At 50.8% G+C, this 21389-nt stretch overlaps 1 protein-coding gene across 3 annotated transcripts; it reads right to left on the reverse strand.

Annotated features, from left to right (window-relative positions):
• Nucleotides 1-147: 147 nt before the first annotated feature.
• Nucleotides 148-15564, reverse strand: LOC109882148 (ribosome biogenesis protein wdr12). Of its 3 annotated transcripts, XM_020474245.2 has the most exons (13): nt 15368-15536; nt 14517-14611; nt 11434-11528; nt 10436-10542; nt 9439-9554; nt 9118-9272; nt 7846-7891; nt 7450-7541; nt 6208-6348; nt 4516-4621; nt 1919-2051; nt 1209-1281; nt 148-690 (listed from the first exon to the last, which is right to left on the reverse strand). In XM_020474245.2, the coding sequence occupies exons 1-13, from the start codon at nt 15406-15408 to the stop codon at nt 613-615; spliced, it is 1278 nt and encodes a 425-aa protein (XP_020329834.2). In that variant the 5' UTR covers nt 15409-15536; the 3' UTR covers nt 148-612. The 3 variants fall into 3 exon arrangements, with proteins under 3 accessions (XP_020329834.2, XP_031671808.1, XP_031671809.1); XM_031815948.1 differs by lacking the exon at nt 1919-2051 and having other exon boundaries at nt 15368-15564; XM_031815949.1 differs by lacking the exons at nt 10436-10542; nt 11434-11528; nt 14517-14611; nt 15368-15536 and adding an exon at nt 9915-9955.
• Nucleotides 15565-21389: the final 5825 nt, after the last annotated feature.

Consider the following 21389-nt stretch of genomic DNA (forward strand, 5'->3'; position numbering starts at 1 on the left):
AACCAGTTGGAGGAAAATTATATTTTAAAACGTCCCGAAGGACACTAACCCCAACCTCAAGGAGGTGCAGGAGAAATATGTTATGTTTGCAGGGCACCACAAAGCAAAACAGACATCTTCAAGAATACAACCCTAATTAAAAGCTGCTGCAGGAAAATAGAAAGATCTTTAATCTGAAAAACTGATGACTGGGTAGTTATTGTATTTAAAACACTGGTATATCATGGATGTAGACAGACATTCTGATTAACAACGACAGTTGGAATTATAATGGCACAGTAATTATACCTATATATATATCACATCTATTATGATCTATTAATCTGTCCCAAGAGAGGGCAGTATAGAGACCTGCCACTGATGGTTCTCCACACAGTAGTTTAATCTGGAAACGATGTGGCTACATACATACACAGTATTAAAATGGAGACGAGCTGTATCTTCAAAAACAGTATGTCACCTTGGCTATCTTATATCATGAAGAACAGCCTCCATCGACACAACTGTGGCAGTTCATAAATACACATATCTACATCAGGAAAGACTTTAATCAACAGGCAATACATCAGAGAAATAAAAACAGGTGCTATGTCTGTCTCCAGTCCGTCTCGTCTACGCTCCAGCGTCTGTCTCGCAGGCTGTGTATCTGTATGTGTACAGCTTGTTGTCAGCTCCTCCACTCAACATCAACTGCAAGAGGAAGAGACAGAGGGAACACAAAACGTTGAACAGAATCCAGGCTAGATGTGTGTTGTTGTCTCTCCAGGTTAATACAGGCTAGATGTGTGTTGTTGTCTCTCCAGGTTAATACAGGCTAGATGTGTGTTGTTGTCTCTCCAGGTTAATACAGGCTAGATGTGTGTTGTTGTCTCTCCAGGTTAATACAGGCTAGATGTGTGTTGTTGTCTCTCCAGGTTAATACAGGCTAGATGTGTGTTGTTGTCTCTCCAGGTTAATACAGGCTAGATGTGTGTTGTTGTCTCTCCAGGTTAATACAGGCTAGATGTGTGTTGTTGTCTCTCCAGGTTAATACAGGCTAGATGTGTGTTGTTGTCTCTCCAGGTTAATACAGGCTAGATGTGTGTTGTTGTCTCTCCAGGTTAATACAGGCTAGATGTGTGTTGTTGTCTCTCCAGGTTAATACAGGCTAGATGTGTTGCTGTTGTCTCTCCAGGTTAATACAGGCTAGATGTGTGTTGGTGTCTCACCCTGCTGTCAGTCCAGTCCACACAGAGCACCTTGTCCTCATGGGCAGACACATCATACAAAGGGGTCTTGCAGCTGGAATACAAAACACACTTTTGTAACACTAGATCCCCCACCAGCCCGGCATCTAACCCCCAGCACCCCCCGGCCTCTAACCCCTAGCACCCCCCGGCCTCTAACCCCTACCACCCCCTCCTCTAACCCCTAGCACCCCCCGGCCTCTAGCCCCTAGCACCCCCCGGCCTCTAGCCCCTAGCACCCCCCGGCCTCTAGCCCCTAGCTCCTACCACCCCCGCCTCTAACCCCTAGCACCCCCCGGCCTCTAACCCCTAGCCCCTACCACCCCCGCCTCTAACCCCTAGGACCCCCCGGCCTCTAGCCCCTACCACCCCCGCCTCTAACCCCTAGGACCCCCCGGCCTCTAACCCCTAGCACCCCCCCGGCCTCTAACCCCTAGCACCCCCCCGGCCTCTAACCCCTAGCACCCCCCCGGGCTCTAACCCCTAGCACCCCCCCGGCCTCTAACCCCTAGCACCCCCCCGGCCTCTAACCCCTAGCACCCCCCCGGCCTCTAACCCCTAGCACCCCCCCGGCCTCTAACCCCTAGCACCCCCCCGGCCTCTAACCCCTAGCACCCCCCCGGCCTCTAACCCCTAGCACCCCAGCTTCTAACCCCTACCACCCCAGCCTCTAACCCCTACAGCATACAGACCTCCTGGTGTCCCAGAGTTTGACCAGGTTGTCGAGGGAACCAGACACCAGTTGGTGCTCATGGGAAGGAGCCCACTTCACCGCTGTGACCCAGCCGCTGTGAGAGGTAAGAGACAGCAACACCAAAGACCCGTCTACACAAACACAAACAGATTCATTCACACCTTATGGAACAGCGGGGACTGTGAAGAGAAACACACGATAACACGCACACTACACACATACACATGGGTGTTGTATGATGAATTGCTAAGTCCCTCTTTGCCATGCAAATTAACTGAATCCCCAAAACCCTTGTGATCAATCCTCAAGAGGCGGGTAGACAAACAAAAACCCACAAATTCTGACAAACTCCAAGCATTGATTATGCAAGAATGGGCTGCCATCAGTCAGGATGTGGCCCAGAAGTTAATTGACATCATGCCAGGGCGGATTGCAGAGGTCTTGAAAAAGAAGGGTTTGACCAACACTGCAAATATTGACTCTTTGCATCAACTTCATGTAATTGTCAATAAAAGCCTTCGACACTTATGAAATGCTTGTAATTATACTTCAGTAATCCATACTAACATCTGACAAAAATATCTAAAGACACTGAGGCAGCAAACTTTGTGGAAATTAATATTTGTGTCATTCTCAAAACTTTTGGCCACAACTGTATTGTAGATATGTGGTAGTAGAGTAGTGGTCTGAGGGAACACACTTAATGTATTGTGAAAAGTGTTATGAAATGTAATGTCAAGTAATATTTTAAAATGTATAAACTGCCTTAATGTTGCTGGACCCCAGGAAGAGTAGCTGCTGCCTTGGCAGGAACTAATGGGGATCCATAATAAACCCCAGGAAGAGTAGCTGCTGCCTTGGCAGGAACTAATGGGGATCCATAATAAACCCCAGGAAGAGTAGCTGCTGCCTTGGCAGGAACTAATGGGGATCCATAATAAACCCCAGGAAGAGTAGCTGCTGCCTTGGCAGGAACTAATGGGGATCCATAATAAACCCCAGGAAGAGTAGCTGCTGCCTTGGCAGGAACTAATGGGGATCCATAATAAACCCCAGGAAGAGTAGCTGCTGCCTTGGCAGGAACTAATGGGGATCCATAATAAACCCCAGGAAGAGTAGCTGCTGCCTTGGCAGGAACTAATGGGGATCCATAATAAACCCCAGGAAGAGTAGCTGCTGCCTTGGCAGGAACTAATGGGGATCCATAATAAACCCCAGGAAGAGTAGCTGCTGCCTTGGCAGGAACTAATGGGGATCCATAATAAACCCCAGGAAGAGTAGCTGCTGCCTTGGCAGGAACTAATGGGGATCCATAATAAACCCCAGGAAGAGTAGCTGCTGCCTTGGCAGGAACTAATGGGGATCCATAATAAACCCCAGGAAGAGTAGCTGCTGCCTTGGCAGGAACTAATGGGGATCCATAATAAACCCCAGGAAGAGTAGCTGCTGCCTTGGCAGGAACTAATGGGGATCCATAATAAACCCCAGGAAGAGTAGCTGCTGCCTTGGCAGGAACTAATGGGGATCCATAATAAACCCCAGGAAGAGTAGCTGCTGCCTTGGCAGGAACTAATGGGGATCCATAATAAACCCCAGGAAGAGTAGCTGCTGCCTTGGCAGGAACTAATGGGGATCCATAATAAACCCCAGGAAGAGTAGCTGCTGCCTTGGCAGGAACTAATGGGGATCCATAATAAACCCCAGGAAGAGTAGCTGCTGCCTTGGCAGGAACTAATGGGGATCCATAATAAACCCCAGGAAGAGTAGCTGCTGCCTTGGCAGGATCTAATGGGGATCCATAATAAACCCCAGGAAGAGTAGCTGCTGCCTTGGCAGGAACTAATGGGGATCCATAATAAACCCCAGGAAGAGTAGCTGCTGCCTTGGCAGGAACTAATGGGGATCCATAATAAACCCCAGGAAGGGTAGCTGCTGCCTTGGCAGGAACTAATGGGGATCCATAATAAACCCCAGGAAGAGTAGCTGCTGCCTTGGCAGGATCTAATGGGGATCCATAATAAACCCCAGGAAGAGTAGCTGCTGCCTTGTCAGGAACTAATGGGGATCCATAATAAACCCCAGGAAGAGTAGCTGCTGCCTTGTCAGGAACTAATGGGGATCCATAATAAACCCCAGGAAGAGTAGCTGCTGCCTTGGCAGGAACTAATGGGGATCCATAATAAACCCCAGGAAGAGTAGCTGCTGCCTTGGCAGGAACTAATGGGGATCCATAATAAACCCCAGGAAGAGTAGCTGCTGCCTTGGCAGGAACTAATGGGGATCCATAATAAACCCCAGGAAGAGTAGCTGCTGCCTTGGCAGGATCTAATGGGGATCCATAATAAACCCCAGGAAGAGTAGCTGCTGCCTTGGCAGGAACTAATGGGGATCCATAATAAACCCCAGGAAGAGTAGCTGCTGCCTTGGCAGGAACTAATGGGGATCCATAATAAACCCCAGGAAGAGTAGCTGCTGCCTTGGCAGGAACTAATGGGGATCCATAATAAATACAAATACACTCACATAAGAGAGATGTTGTAATGTACATTGGGAAGTGCACAGAGATATTTAAATTAAATTAGATTTAGTTGTGACCTTTAGAGCGAGGGTCCCACAGCCTGACGTGTCTGTCAGTGCTGCCAGAGGCCAGGCGACGACACAGTGGAGAGTAGGAGATGTGGTTAAACACCTTACTGCCAGTCTATAGATACGAAGAGAAGATTAACCAATCAGTCATCAACTAAGAGGTTGTGAGGGGTGTGGTCTAGGGTTAGTCTCTCACCAGTGTACCCTGGGGTTAGAGCCTCTCACCAGTGTGGTCTAGGGTTAGAGTCTCGTGGTCTGGGGTTAGAGTCTCGTGGTCTGGGGTTAGAGTCTCGTGGTCTGGGGTTAGAGTCTCTCCCCAGTGTGGTCTGGGGTTAGAGTCTCTCACCAGTGTGGTCTGGGGTTAGAGTCTCGTGGTCTGGGGTTAGAGTCTCGTGGTCTGGGGTTAGAGTCTCGTGGTCTGGGGTTAGAGTCTCTCCCCAGTGTGGTCTAGGGTTAGAGTCTCGTGGTCTGGGGTTAGAGTCTCGTGGTCTGGGGTTAGAGTCTCGTGGTCTGGGGTTAGAGTCTCGTGGTCTGGGGTTAGAGTCTCTCCCCAGTGTGGTCTGGGGTTAGAGTCTCTCACCAGTGTGGTCTGGGGTTAGAGTCTCTCACCAGTGTGGTCTGGGGTTAGAGTCTCTCACCAGTGTGGTCTGGGGTTAGAGTCTCTCACCAGTGTGGTCTGGGGTTAGAGTCTCTCACCAGTGTGGTCTGGGGTTAGAGTCTCTCACCAGTGTGGTCTAGGGTTAGAGTCTCGTGGTCTGGGGTTAGAGTCTCGTGGTCTGGGGTTAGAGTCTCGTGGTCTGGGGTTAGAGTCTCGTGGTCTGGGGTTAGAGTCTCTCACCAGTGTGGTCTGGGGTTAGAGTCTCTCACCAGTGTGGTCTTCTGGGATTAGAGTCTCGTGGTCTGGGGTTAGAGTCTCGTGGTCTGGGGTTAGAGTCTCGTGGTCTGGGGTTAGAGTCTCTCCCCAGTGTGGTCTGGGGTTAGAGTCTCTCACCAGTGTGGTCTGGGGTTAGAGTCTCTCACCAGTGTGGTCTGGGGTTAGAGTCTCGTGGTCTGGGGTTAGAGTCTCGTGGTCTGGGGTTAGAGTCTCGTGGTCTGGGGTTAGAGTCTCTCACCAGTGTGGTCTAGGGTTAGAGTCTCGTGGTCTGGGGTTAGAGTCTCGTGGTCTGGGGTTAGAGTCTCGTGGTCTGGGGTTAGAGTCTCTCCCCAGTGTGGTCTAGGGTTAGAGTCTCGTGGTCTGGGGTTAGAGTCTCGTGGTCTGGGGTTAGAGTCTCGTGGTCTGGGGTTAGAGTCTCGTGGTCTGGGGTTAGAGTCTCGTGGTCTGGGGTTAGAGTCTCTCCCCAGTGTGGTCTAGGGTTAGAGTCTCGTGGTCTGGGGTTAGAGTCTCGTGGTCTGGGGTTAGAGTCTCGTGGTCTGGGGTTAGAGTCTCTCACCAGTGTGGTCTGGGGTTAGAGTCTCTCACCAGTGTGGTCTGGGGTTAGAGTCTCGTGGTCTGGGGTTAGAGTCTCGTGGTCTGGGGTTAGAGTCTCTCCCCAGTGTGGTCTAGGGTTAGAGTCTCGTGGTCTGGGGTTAGAATCTCGTGGTCTGGGGTTAGAGTCTCGTGGTCTGGGGTTAGAGTCTCGTGGTCTGGGGTTAGAGTCTCTCACCAGTGTGGTCTAGGGTTAGAGTCTCTCACCAGTGTGGTCTAGGGTTAGAGTCTCTCACCAGTGTGGTCTTCACGCTTCCGGTCTCGGCATCCCAGAGGCGGATGGTGTGGTCCCAGGATGCACTGCAGATCTCCTCACTGTCCAACCAGAGGACAGACGACACCGCCTCGTTGTGACCAGACAATGTCATGAGGGGTGTCTAGAAGAGGAAGATTTTATGCGTTTTATTTAACCAGGTAGGCCAGTTGAGAACACCTTTATTTAACCAGGCAGGCTAGTTGAGAACACCTTTACTTAACCAGGTAGGCCAGTTGAGAACAAGTTCTCATTTACAACTGCGACCTGGCCAAGATAAAGCAATGCAGTTTGACACATACAACAGAGTTACACATGGAGTAAAACAAACATACAGTCAATAATACAGTAGAAAACATCTATATACAGGGTGTGCAAATGAGGTAAAATAAGGGAGGTAAGGCAATACATAGGCCATAGTGGTGAAGTAATTACAATATGGCAATTAAACACTGGAGTGATTGATGTCCGAAGATGAATGAGCTAGTAGAGACACTGGGGTGCAAAGGAGCAAGATAAATACATACATACAGTATGGGGATGAGGTAGTTGGGTGGGCTATTTACAGATGGGCTATGTACATGTCCAGTGATTTGTGAGCTGCTCTGACAGCTGGTGCTTAAAGTTAGTGAGGGAGATATGGGTCTCCAGCTTCAGTGATTTTTGCAGTTTGTTCCAGTCATTGGCAGCAGAGAACTGGAAGGAAAGACGACCAAAGGAGGAATTGGCTTTGGGGGTGACCGTTGAGATATACCTGCTGGAGCGTGTGCTATGGGTCGGTGCTGCTATGGTGACCAGTGAGCTGAGATAAGGCGGGGCTTTACCTAGCAGAGACTTATAGATGACCTGGAGCCATTGGGTTTGGTGACAAATATGAAGTGAGGGCCAGCCAAAGAGAGCGTAGAGGTCGCAGTGGTGGGCAGTATATGTGGCTTTGGTGACAAAACGGATGGCAATGTGATAGACTGCATCCAATTTGTTGAGTAGAGTGTTGGAGGCTATTTTGTAAATGATGGTGGGTAGTATATGGGGCTTTGGTTAAGATGATTAATACTATGATACACTACTGATCAACTGGAGCCCTGGGAGCCCCTAACCCTGGATAATACCATGAGGGGCTGCTCTCCTCACCCTGGTCAGTCTGATAGGGTTAGTCTGGGTTAGTCTGCTCTCCTCACCCTGGTCAGTCTGATAGGGTTAGTCTGGGTTAGTCTGCTCTCCTCACCCTGGTCAGTCCGAGCTGTTCAGTCTTCTGTTTCTTTCTGGGTCTGCTGGGAGGCTCCTCTACCACCACCTCCTCCTCCTCCTCTGTGGCCACTGGCAGGACAACAGAACAGTCAGCAGGGAGAGAGATACATAGTTAACATGGATCCTATATACATGGAGCTGTGAACCAATCTAACTCCATTATCATCCCAGACAACCCAGAGTCCAGTAGGACTGTACCAGACAACCCAGAGTCCAGTAGGACTGTACCAGACAACCCAGAGTCCAGTAGGACTGTACCAGACAACCCAGAGTCCAATAGGACTGTACCAGACAACCCAGAGTCCAATAGGACTGTACCAGACAACCCAGAGTCCAATAGGACTGTACCAGACAACCCAGAGTCCAATAGTACCTGCTGACCAGATCTTCAGCATCTTGTCCCAGGAACCACTGCAGAACTGAGAGGAATGGAGACAAAAATACATCTATTAGTTGCTGAGCAGTGATGTTGACAGCTGCATATCCCCCCCGTCTTCTCCTCCCATGTCTCCCCCCCCCATGTCTTCTCCCCCATGTCTTCCCCCCCCCGTCTCCTCCTCCCATGTCTCCCCCCCCCCCCATGTCTCTCCCCCCCATGTCTTCTCCTCCCATGTCTCTCCCCCCCATATGTCTCCTCCTCCCATGTCTCTCCCCCCCCACCCCCCATGTCTCCTCCTCCCATGTCTCTCCCCCCCATGTCTCTCCCCCCCCCCCCATGTCTTCTCCTCCCATGTCTCTCCCCCCCCCCATGTCTCCTCCTCCCATGTCTTACCCCCCCCATGTCTCCTCCTCCCATGTCTCTCCCCCCCCCCATGTCTCCTCCTCCCATGTCTCTCCCCCCCCATGTCTCCTCCCATGTCTCTCCCCCCCCATGTCTCCTCCCCCCATGTCTCCTCCCATGTCTCTCCCCCCCCCATGTCTCCTCCCCCCATGTCTCCTCCCATGTCTCTCCCCCCCCCCATGTCTCCTCCTCCCATGTCTCCCCCCCCCCCCCCCATGTCTCCCCCCATGTCTCCCCCCCCCCATGTCTCTCCCCCCCATGTCTTCTCCTCCCATGTCTCTCCCCCCCCCCCATGTCTCCTCCTCCCATGTCTCCTCCTCCCCCCCATGTCTCCTCCTCCCATGTCCCCCCCCCATGTCTTCCCCCCCATGTCTCCTCCTCCCATGTCTCTCCCCCCCATGTCTCTCCCCCCCATGTCTTCTCCTCCCATGCCCCCCCCCGTCTTCTCCTCCCATGTCTCCCCCCCCCCCACAATGTCTCCTCCTCCCGTGTCTCTCCCCCCCCCATGTCTCCTCCTCCCGTGTCTCTCCCCCCCCATATGTCTCCTCCTCCCATGTCTCTCCCCCCCCATGTCTCCTCCCCCCATGTCCCCCCCATGTCTCCTCCCATGTCTCTCCCCCCCCATGTCTCCTCCCCCCCCATGTCCCCTCCCCCATGTCCCCTCCCCCCCCCATGTCCCCTCCCCTCCCCCCATGTCCCCTCCCCTCCCCCCATGTCTCCTCCCCCCCCCATGCCCCCCCCCCCATGTCCCCTCCCCCCCCCCAATGTCTCCCCCCCCCCCCCCCCCATGTCCCCTCCCCCCCATGTCTCCTCCCCCCCCCCCCCATGTCCCCTCCCCCCGTTTTCTCCTCCTACCCCCGTCACCTTAGTGCGTGTGGGATCCGTGGCGATAGTGTCAACACTCCCAGCGTGTCCACGGCAACAGTGTCTAGCTTTCAGCTTGTTCCTCTCAGAGTTCCACTCCCACAGCAGAATGGTTTGGTCCAGAGAGGCCGTGAGCAGCAGGGAGGTCAGGCCATCTAGACAAACATAGGGGTGTCAGCATGAGACGATCAAGACCAACGTTCCCCAACAGGTGGCCCTCAGGCTGAATTTGGCCCGCGGGTGATTTTATTTGGCCCCCCAAGTTTTAAAAACAACTGTAAAAACACCAGCAACTCAGCTCCAAGTGACCCTCCCCCTCACCTCTCCTGACCCAGGCCACGTCCTTCACCACGTCCGTGTGTCCGGCCACCGTCATCACAGCCTTGCCCTCCAGAGACCAGATCCTGGCTGTCTTATCATAGGAACCCGTCAGGATCCTGGAGCAGACATCATTAACAGGGTATCTGGGTTAGGGTCTCTGCCATTCAGAGTCTGGGTTAGACGTCATGCCTCTCACCATTCAGAGTCTGGGTTAGACGTCATGCCTCTCACCATTCAGAGTCTGGGTTAGACGTCATGTCTCTCACCATTCAGAGTCTGGGTTAGACGTCATGTCTCTCACCATTCAGAGTCTGGGTTAGACGTCATGTCTCTCACCATTCAGAGTCTGGGTTAGACGTCATGTCTCTCACCATTCAGAGTCTGGGTTAGACGTCATGTCTCTCACCATTCAGAGTCTGGGTTAGACGTCATGTCTCTCACCATTCAGAGTCTGGGTTAGACGTCATGTCTCTCACCATTCAGAGTCTGGGTTAGACGTCATGTCTCTCACCATTCAGAGTCTGGGTTAGACGTCATGTCTCTCACCATTCAGAGTCTGGGTTAGACGTCATGTCTCTCACCATTCAGAGTCTGGGTTAGACGTCATGTCTCTCACCATTCAGAGTCTGGGTTAGACGTCATGTCTCTCACCATTCAGAGTCTGGGTTAGACGTCATGTCTCTCACCATTCAGAGTCTGGGTTAGACGTCATGTCTCTCACCATTCAGAGTCTGGGTTAGACGTCATGTCTCTCACCATTCAGAGTCTGGGTTAGACGTCATGTCTCTCACCATTCAGAGTCTGGGTTAGACGTCATGTCTCTCACCATTCAGAGTCTGGGTTAGACGTCATGTCTCTCACCATTCAGAGTCTGGGTTAGACGTCATGTCTCTCACCATTCAGAGTCTGGGTTAGACGTCATGTCTCTCACCATTCAGTCTGGGTTAGACGTCATGTCTCTCACCATTCAGTCTGGGTTTGACGTCATGCCTCTTACCATTCAGAGTCTGCCTCCACTGAGCTGATCCAGTCATCATGCATCATACACTCCTCTGGTTGGGGAGCGGTGAACCTCTCCACATACTCGATCTCCACCACATCTTCCTGTAACACACACACAAAACACGCTTCAAGTCACATTGGCATACTAAGCAGTCTACGCGTAAACCCTACTGTCCAGGGGTCCTACTACCATCCAGAGGTCCTACAAGTAAAACCCTACCGCCCAGCGGTCCTGCTACCGCCCAGCGGTCCTGCTACCGCCCAGCGGTCCTGCTACCGCCCAGAGGTCCTGCTACCGCCCAGAGGTCCTGCCCTGCTACCGCCCAGAGGTCCTGCTACCGCCCAGAGGTCCTGCTACCGCCCAGAGGTCCTGCTACCGCCCAGAGGTCCTGCTACCGCCCAGAGGTCCTGCTACCGCCCAGAGGTCCTGCTACCGCCCAGAGGTCCTGCTACCGTCCAGAGGTCCTGCTACCGCCCAGAGGTCCTGCTACCGCCCAGAGGTCCTGCTACCGCCCAGAGGTCCTGCTACCGCCCAGAGGTCCTGCTACCGCCCAGAGGTCCTGCTACCGCCCAGAGGTCCTGCTACCGCCCAGAGGTCCTGCTACCGCCCAGAGGTCCTGCTACCGCCCAGAGGTCCTGCTACCGCCCAGAGGTCCTGCTACCGCCCAGAGGTCCTGCTACCGCCCAGAGGTCCTGCTACCGCCCAGAGGTCCTGCTACCGCCCAGAGGTCCTGCTACCGCCCAGGAGGTCCTACTACCGTCCAGGAGGTCCTACTACCGTCCAGGAGGTCCTACTACCATCCAGGAGGTCCTACTACCATCCAGGAGGTCCTACAGGAGGTCCTACTACCGTCCAGGAGGTGCTACTACCGTCCAGGAGGTCCTACTACCGTCCAGAGGGTGCTACGAGTAAACCCTACCCCCCAGAGGTCCTACTACAGAGGTCCTACTACCCCCCAGAGGTCCTACTACCCCCCCAGAGGTCCTACTCACCGTTGAGATGCCTTCAGCCTCCATGTGATTTGACAACGATGTCCGCAGGAACTGACCTCGCACCAGGAAGTCAAACTCAATCTGGCTGTGAGACCCTACAACAACAAAGCACACAAAGATGAGACACCCAATATGATGCTAATACATTCATCAGTGATCTAGGTCAAACCAAGACAGCACCAGTCCTGAAATAATTTAATTGGAGAATAATAGTTACAAGGACAAACAATGGTTGGGGAGGAAGCTAGGAAAGCTGCAGTCAGTCCAGGTAGCATGAAGTGGATTCATTATGATTGATGTCAGTGGAGGCTGCTGAGGGGAAGACGGCTCATAATAATGTCCGGAACGGAGCAAATGGAATGGCATCACATGGAAACCATGTGTTTGATACCATTACACTCCAGCCATTATCACGAGTCCATCCTCCCCAATTAAGGTGCCACCAACCTCCTCTGATATATGTTCACCCCATCTCCCAGAGGGATCAGCTTTGTTCAACTGGGGGAAGGAGAAGTTTTAGTCTACGGAAAAGAGCTCCTCTCAAGGGGTTATAACAGTGCCTCTAAGTGTTGAGGTTAAGCAACTTAACAAGGTTCCTGCCGTGTTGAAGCCTGATGAATAATCAGAAATCAAGGTGGCTGGAGGGAGGAGAGTCTGGCCCTGATGCTGTGCTATGTACTGGCTGGAGGGAGGAGAGTCTGGCCCTGATGATGTGCTATGTACTGGCTGGAGGGAGGAGAGTCTGGCCCTGATGCTGTGCTATGTACTGGCCGGAGGGAGGAGAGTCTGGCCCTGATGCTGTGCTATGTACTGGCTGGAGGTATGAGAGTCTGGCCCTGATGATGTGCTATGTACTGGCTGGAGGGAGGAGAGTCTGGCCCTGATGCTGTGCTATGTACTGGCCTGAGGGAGGTGAGTCTGGCCCTGATGCTGTGCTATGTACTGGCCAGAGGGAGGAGAGTCTGGCCCTGATGCTGTGCTATGTACTGGCCGGAGGGAGGAGAGTCTGGCCCTGATGCTGTGCTATGTACTGGCTGGAGGTATGAGAGTCTGGCCCTGATGATGTGCTATGTACTGGCTGGAGGGAGGAGAGTCTGGCCCTGATGCTGTGCTATGTACTGGCCGGAGGGAGGAGAGTCTGGCCCTGATGCTGTGCTATGTACTGGCTGGAGGTATGAGAGTCTGGCCCTGATGATGTGCTATGTACTGGCTGGAGGGAGGAGAGTCTGGCCCTGATGCTGTGCTATGTACTGGCTGGAGGGAGGAGAGTCTGGCCCTGATGATGTGCTATGTACTGGCTGGAGGGAGGTGAGTCTGGCCCTGATGCTGTGCTATGTACTGGCTGGAGGGAGGTGAGTCTGGCCCTGATGCTGTGCTATGTACTGGCTGGAGGGAGGTGGGTCTGGCCCTGATGCTGTGCTATGTACTGGCTGGAGGTATGAGAGTCTGGCCCTGATGCGGTGCTACGTAGTGGCTGGAGGGAGGAGAGTCTGGCCCTGATGCTGTGCTATGTACTGGCTGGAGGGAGGTGAGTCTGGCCCTGATGCTGTGCTATGTACTGGCCGGAGGGAGGATAGTCTGGCCCTGATGCTGTGCTATATAGTGGCTGGAGAGAATAGAGTCTGGCCCTGATGCTGTGCTATGTACTGGCTGGAGGGAGGTGAGTCTGGCCCTGATGCTGTGCTACGTAGTGGCTGGAGGGAGGTGAGTCTGGCCCTGATGCTGTGCTATGTACTGGCTGGAGGTAGGAGAGTCTGGCCCTGATGCTGTGCTCTGTACTGGCCGGAGGGAGGATAGTCTGGCCCTGATGCTGTGCTATGTACTGGCCGGAGGGAGGAGAGTCTGGCCCTGATGCTGTGCTATATAGTGGCTGGAGAGAATAGAGTCTGGCCCTGATGCTGTGCTATGTCCTGCCTGGAGGGAGGTGAGTCTGGCCCTGATGCTGTGCTACGTAGTGGCTGGAGGGAGGAGAGTCTGGCCCTGATGCTGTGCTATGTACTGGCTGGACGTATGAGAGTCTGGCCCTGATGCTGTGCTACGTAGTGGCTGGAGGGAGGTGAGTCTGGCCCTGATGCTGTGCTATGTACTGGCTGGACGTATGAGAGTCTGGCCCTGATGCTGTGCTATGTAGTGGCTGGAGGAGAGTCTGGCCCTGATGCTGTGCTATGTACTGGCTGGAGGGAGGAGAGTCTGGCCCTGATGCTGTGCTATGTACTGGCTGGAGGGAGGAGAGTCTGGCCCTGATGCTGTGCTATGTACTGGCTGGAGGGAGGTGAGTCTGGCCCTGATGCTGTGCTATGTACTGGCTGGAGGGAGGTGAGTCTGGCCCTGATGCTGTGCTATGTACTGACTGGAGGGAGGTGAGTCTGGCCCTGATGCTGTGCTATATAGTGGCTGGAGGGAATAGAGTCTGGCCCTGATGCTGTGCTATATAGTGGCTGGAGGGAATAGAGTCTGGTCCTGATGCTGTGCTATATAGTGGCTGGAGGGAATAGAGTCTGGCTCTGATGCTGTGCTATATAGTGGCTGGAGGGAATAGAGTCTGGTCCTGATGCTGTGCTATATAATGGCTGAAGGGAATAGAGTCTGGCCCTGATGCTGTGCTATATAATGGCTGAAGGGAATAGAGTCTGGCCCTGATGCTGTGCTATATAATGGCTGAAGGGAATAGAGTCTGGTCCTGATGCTGTGCTATATAATGGCTGAAGGGAATAGAGTCTGGCCCTGATGCTGTGCTATATAATGGCTGAAGGGAATAGAGTCTGGCCCTGATGCTGTGCTATATAATGGCTGAAGGGAATAGAGTCTGGTCCTGATGCTGTGCTATATAATGGCTGAAGGGAATAGAGTCTGGCCCTGATGCTGTGCCATGAGGTTCTCCCTGATAGGGTGTTAGGACAGTTATCCGGTTAGTGCCAGACGTTTGTAGTGACTGTGGAGGTAGTCATCAAGGTCTTCAGAATGCCCGGTTGAAACAGACACAGGTAGCTACAGTTGGTGGCTGTAATGCAACATCATATCGGATGCCAACCGCCATTAAACCCCAACGAATGGAAAAGCACCATTCTACAATCTATTCTCACCATTCTTTGCTTCGAGCAGCTTGTTGATGACGTTGCTGAGTTCCTGTACCTCTGAGGCAGCAGGGATGGAGAATGGGACGTCATCGACTGAATATCTGAGGGACAACGTCGGTAGGTTATGCTACAGCAATAATTTAACATGACTAAGTCACTGCTTACAGACAAATAGATAGTTGGCTAACTAACTTCAAACTTGTAGTATTCTGCTAGGCTAGCAAACATAGCAACCCATTTATATTTACAATCTTCCCTGGTCAGGCTAACTCACACTAACTTCAATAAATCCACATTATCAAAGCAACTCGTCTGCTAAGGACACAATATGATTACTATTACCAACAGCATGGCTAACACTCCCATAGAGTTCTCCTCTTCAACTCGTCTGCTAAGGACACAATATGATTACTATTACCAACAGCATGGCTAACACTCCCATAGAGTTCTCCTCTTCAACTCGTCTGCTAAGGACACAATATGATTACTATTACCAACAGCATGGCTAACACTCCCATAGAGTTCTCCTCTTCAACTCGTCTGCTAAGGACACAATATGATTACTATTACCAACAGCATGGCTAACACTCCCATAGAGTTCTCCTCTTCAACTCGTCTGCTAAGGACACAATATGATTACTATTACCAACAGCATGGCTAACACTCCCATAGAGTTCTCCTCTTCAACTCGTCTGCTAAGGACACAATATGATTACTGTTACCAACAGCATGGCTAACACTCCCATAGAGTTCTCCTTCATGCTCGCTAGCAAATGAGCTAACTAGTTAGCTTACTGGCCAAACGAGCAAGCTAACTAGCTAGTGGCTATCCTTACAATTCAACAATAAATACTTACTTTTTGTTATCCGTAAAGAACCTGGTTTGTAACTGAGACATATCTCTTCTGTTGTTGAATAGTAACTCTATAAAACGGCTTCACAGACTGTTATTCGCTGATGAACACATCAAGCAGGACGTCATGCCACGTGGGTCAGAATCAGCGCGCCTGCGTGAGATGTGGAAGACATGTTAGTGGATCACGGAAAAGGCAAAAGCCGATCACTTTTCCCTACTCCTCTAGTATTGTCTGGAGCCAACAACAACACACAAAAATAGGCTTTTACATCAAATAGTTTTTGTTGTTGTCCTGAAAGCAGCCACCGAGCACCACATTACCTTAGCATATTTAGGAAAATGTTCTGGCTATAGACAGAATATTATAGACGCTACGATAGCCAGCAATGCATGTTAAAAGGCCTTTTCACACTGCATTATTCTTAACCACAGGCTATCTAAGAATGGCTCTGGGCTAGTTTATAACATTTAAAAAAAGCTTTTAATCAAATTGTATTTAATTTGTTATCAGGAATCAAATCAGATGTATATGAAATAGTTTGGTGCAATATGCATAAAAGGAGAGTAATTGCCCATAATTCTGCACCTTTCGGTAGTTGATCATCATGATTTAGTGACTGCAAAGAACATTTATGGATCTACTGGGATTTTCAAAAGAGAATAGCTTTCTGTTTTGTCTGCTCTTGCACTCAAGAGATGAGTACAGATGGGTTCATATTTTTGCGTACAGTTGTGTTATTTTGATGAATGTTTTTGCAAATTTGACGGTACAATATATTTTTTATGAATGTTTTTATGTGTTTAAAAGACAACTACATTTTCGAAATGCATTTACTGTTTTGCAAAAGTTGTGTGTCTTGTGGACTCTGTTTTGAAAATCGACAACATTGTTCCAAAGAAATGCTTGTATGTGATTGAGAGAAACTAATACATACAGACAGTTGCTTGTGAGACAGTCCATGTTACCAGTACATGACTTTAGCATAACTGATGAGGGCACCCGCAGACATTTGCTGAGAGAACGTGACCTGACGCTGGCCTTGGCAGTGGAGACATGCCGTGCAGCAGAGCCTACTGATATACGGATAAGGTCCATGGAGCTAGAAAGGCAACATATGGACAATGTCAATGCTACATTCAGGCAGCCAGTAAAGAAATTCCCCTTTGCCACAGCTAATGCTAATACTACAGCCAACTCTGCAGTAGACAACCCCAATACATGCCGATATTGTGGCATTTCTCATGGACAAGGAAAAGAACACTGCCCAGCCCATGGAAAAATGTGCAAATCCTGTGGTACAGCTAATCACTTTGCAAGGGTCTGCATGAAAAGCAAGAGAAAGGAGGGTAAAGTGCACTCCATGGAAACAAACACAGATGAAGGGAACGACAGCACAGAGGATGTATATGCTAGCGAGCGCATAGGGGCAGTGAGGGCAAAAGGACAAAAGTGGTTTGTCACTGCTACTTAATAATAAACCACAGCAATGCCAGCTAGATTCAGGGGCCACATGCAACGTTATGAGCCTTAGACAAAAGGAGGCTCGCGCCCAGAGACAAACTCACAGAGTAGCACCAAGCTGAAACTGTATTCAGGCCAGTTCATGACCTCTTTAGGCCTGTTTGTGACAGAGTGTGTTTTACGTGGCCAGAAATACACCCTTGAGTTTGAAATAGTTGAGGCTAGTCAACCGCCATTACTGTCAGGTTCTACATGCGAGCGCCTTGGGCTTATTAACTTCACCATCCCAGCTGATCTTAACATTATAGACAAAGTCCAGGCTGGGCCCCTGAGCAAGGAGACACTCCTAAGCAAGTACCATGATGTCTTCAACGCACCGGTCGAGTCAGTTCCCGGGGAAGTCCACTTTGAGTTGGACGCAGCAATCCAGCCTGTCCAGTGTTCACCCCGCAATGTACCAGTGGCCATGAAAGCAGCTACGAAGGCTCAGCTTGACAAATACGAAGCAGATGGCCACATCATATCCGTCACCGAGCCTACAGACTGGATAAGTAATATGGTTATCAACAAGAAACCAGACAAGCTACGGATATGCATTGATCCTAACACTTCAACCGGGCTCTGCGACGTTCACATTACATTATGCCCACGTTGGAGGATGTTCTTTAAAAGCTCCCAAAGGCCAGAGTCTTCACGCTCGTGGATGCCAGAGATGCCTTCCTGCAGTGCAAGCTCGACGAGCCCAGCAGCTACATGACCACCTTTTGGACACCCTGGGGCAGGAAGAGGTGGTTAAAGCTTCCGTTTGGTGTCTCTGTGGCTCCAGAGGTGTATCAGCGGAAACAGCATGAGCTGTTGATGGGGCTCAGTGGCGTGGAACCCATAGCAGATGGCATCCTCGTAGTGGGCTGTGGGGACAGTGATGAGGAGGCAGAATGTGACCATGACGCCAAGCTGCTGGCCCTGATGGTCAGATGCAGACAGGTCAAGCTAAGGCTAAGCATAAAAAAGCATAAAAAACCCCAACAGAGCAGAACTATGCCCAGATAGAGAAGGAGTGCCTCAGCATTGTGTTTGCATGCCAACGCTTCCACCACTACCTGTACGGGCAGATCACAAGCCCCTTATTGCTATACTCAGCAAGCCTCTTCTGAATGCCCCAAAACGACTGCAGAGCATGCTACTGGCCCTACAAAACTGCAACCTCAAGGTGGTGTATAAGCCAGGGCCAGAGATGTATGTGAGTGACACGCTCAGCAGGGCTACTGCATCAGGCACTCACACACGCTCCATGCATGAACAACACGCAGTGTGCAGCTTACAAACAGAGCAAGTGGATGTTGAACACATCAACCAGGCTGACTACCTCAATGTTACGGACCAGCACCTTATACAAATCAGAGAGCACACAGACAGGGATGAGCAACTCCAGGCATTGAGGTCTGTGATTCTGATGGGCTGGGCCGACTGCAAGGAAGAAACTGCTTTAGCCGTCAGAGGATATTGGCCAGTCAAAGAGGAGCTCAGTGTTCAAAACTGAATAATATTCAAGTGTCAGAGAGTCGTTATTCCCCGATCTCTGCGCCCTGAGATGTTGGCACGCGTGCACTCAAGTCACATAGGAGGTGAGGCCTGTTACAGACAAGCACGTGACACACTGTACTGGCCAGGAATGCAGAGTGAAATCAAAGACTATGTCAGTAAATGCACAGTCTGCAATGAATATGCCATTGAGCAACAGAGAGAGATGATGATGTCCCACGAGCTACCGATGCGCCCCTGGCAGATAGTAAGTCTAGATCTCTTCCAGCACAGTGGCAAAGACTTTCTGCTGGTAGTCGATCATTACTCAGACTTTTGGGAGACAACGATCAAACGCTGCAAGGCTCAGTTTGCCCGCTATTGCCAGCCAGATAGGGTAATTTCAGACAATGGACCCCAATTCTCCGGAGTTGAGTTCCGAAAATTTGCTGCAGAATGGGAATTCGAGCACGTCACTACACCCAAAAGCTAATGGGAAGGTGGAGTCCGCAGTAAAAATCGCAAAGAACCTCTGCAAAAAGGCTCTGCGAGAGGGCAAAGATTCCTGGAAAGCAATCCTGCAGTGGCGCAATACCCCGACAGAAGGCATGGATAGCAGCCCGGCACAGCGCCTCATGGCAAGGCGCGTAAAAGCAGCTCTGCCAGTAGCCAGCACTCTCCTGGAGCCATGTGTGGTGACAGACGTGCTGGTGAAGCTACGTCACAGAAGACAGGTCTCCAAGTTCATCTACGACAAATCAGCAAAAGACTTACCTGAGCTCAGGGTGGGTGAAACGGTGCGAATGAAGCCACTACCAGGGGACCGGACAGGCCTCTGGAGACTCGGATCCTGTGTACAGAAAGTTGCACCACGCTCCTACTTGGTCGAAGTGAATGGATCAATGTACCGTCGTAACAGGGTTGACCTTCGGATTGCTGAGCCAGCACCTATTCAGAACCCTGATGGCCAAAGGGGTCGCATGACCCCTTTGGCCGTCATTTGGACGTCATTTCCGGTCACAACTTGCAGGCTTGTTTTCGAGTTGCTGTGCGTTTTGTTGCCAACCTGTTTTGCTACCTGACAACTTTACGGTTTTCACTTTTTAATTACCGTTCATATATTTATTTATTTTTTCCTCAACTTTTTCACTCCGGACGCTTTATCTGGACACGATTCGTCAGGACCTCCAACAGCCGAAGCTAAGTAGTAACATTAACATGATGCCTTCTAATTGCAGCCGCTGTACTCGCCTTACGGCGAGGATAGCTGTGCTGCAAGCCCAGCTTCAGACGCAATCGTTAGGCAAGGGTAATTTCAGTGTAGGAAAGGATGAAACAGTGTCTGTGCCACCAGTAAGTACAGATAGTAGTGTAAATCCCCTGGCACAGTCCCCGCAGCCGGACAACTTTCTCACGGTTTCTGGAAGGAAATGCTGTAGGAACGCTCAACCGGTGTCGCTCATTCAGCCGACAGAAACTTTCAACCGGTTTTCCCCATTAAGCAGCGGGTCAGAGTCAGAGGCCGATTCTTCTCTGGTCTCTACTCCTCCTGTTACGGGGTCTGAGACGCCGAAGCTTCCCACCATTAGCTCTGACAAATTGAAAACTCTAGTCATTGGCGACTCCATTACCCGCAGTATTAGACTTAAAGCGAATCATCCAGCGATCATACACTGTTTACCCGGGGGCAGGGCTACCGACGTTAAGGCTAATCTGAAGATGGTGCTGGCTAAAGCTAAAACTGGCGAGTGTAGAGAGTATAGAGATATTGTTATCCACGTCGGCACCAACGATGTTAGGATGAAACAGTCAGAGATCACCAAGCGCAACATAGCTTCTGCGTGCATATCAGCTAGAAAGATGTGTCGGCATCGAGTAATTGTCTCTGGCCCCCTCCCAGTTAGGGGGAGTGGTGAGCTCTACAGCAGAGTCTCACAACTCAATCGCTGGTTGAAAACTGTTTTCTGCCCCTCCCAAAAGTTAGAATTTGTAGATAATTGGCCCTCTTTCTGGGACTCACCCACAAACAGGACCAAGCCTGACCTGCTGAGGAGTGACGGACTCCATCCTAGCTGGAGGGGTGCTCTCATCTTATCTACCAACATAGACAGGGCTCTAACTCCTCTAGCTCCACAATGAAATAGGGTGCAGGCCAGGCAGCATAGTGGAGTCTGCCACTAGCACAGTCAGTGTAGTCAGCTCAGCTATCACCATTGAGACCGTGTCTGTGCCTCGACCTAGGTTGGGCAAAACTACACTAGTGACCATATCCCCCGTGCATCCCGCAAAGGCGGAGGTGTTGCTAACATTTACGATAGCAAATTTCAATTTACAAAAAAAAAATGACGTTTTCGTCTTTTGAGCTTCTAGTCATGAAATCTATGCAGCCTACTCAATCACTTTTTATAGCTACTGTTTACAGGCCTCCTGGGCCATATACAGCGTTTCTCACTGAGTTCCCTGAATTCCTATCGGACCTTGTAGTCATAGCAGATAATATTCTAATCTTTGGTGACTTTAATATTCACATGGAAAAGTCCACAGACCCACTCCAAAAGGCTTTCGGAGCCATCATCGACTCAGTGGGTTTTGTCCAACATGTCTCTGGACCCACTCACTGTCACAGTCATATGCTGGACCTAGTTTTGTCCCATGGAATAAATGTGGTGGATCTTAATGTTTTTCCTCATAATCCTGGACTATCGGACCACCATTTTATTACGTTTGCAATTGCAACAAATAATCTGCTCAGACCCCAACCAAGGAACATCAAAAGTCGTGCTATAAATTCACAGACAACACAAAGATTCCTTGATGCCCTTCCAGACTCCCTCTGCCTACCCAAGAACGCCAGAGGACAAAAATCAGTTAACCACCTAACTGAGGATCTCAATTTAACCTTGCGCAATACCCTAGATGCAGTTGCACCCCTAAAAACGAAACTAGCTCCCTGGTACACAGAAAATACCCGAGCTCTGAAGCAAGCTTCCAGAAAATTGGAACGGAAATGGCGCCACACCAAACTGGAAGTCTTCCGACT

Source organism: Oncorhynchus kisutch, unplaced genomic scaffold (genome assembly GCF_002021735.2).
Source record: "Oncorhynchus kisutch isolate 150728-3 unplaced genomic scaffold, Okis_V2 scaffold711, whole genome shotgun sequence".
Lineage (NCBI taxonomy): Eukaryota > Metazoa > Chordata > Actinopteri > Salmoniformes > Salmonidae > Oncorhynchus > Oncorhynchus kisutch.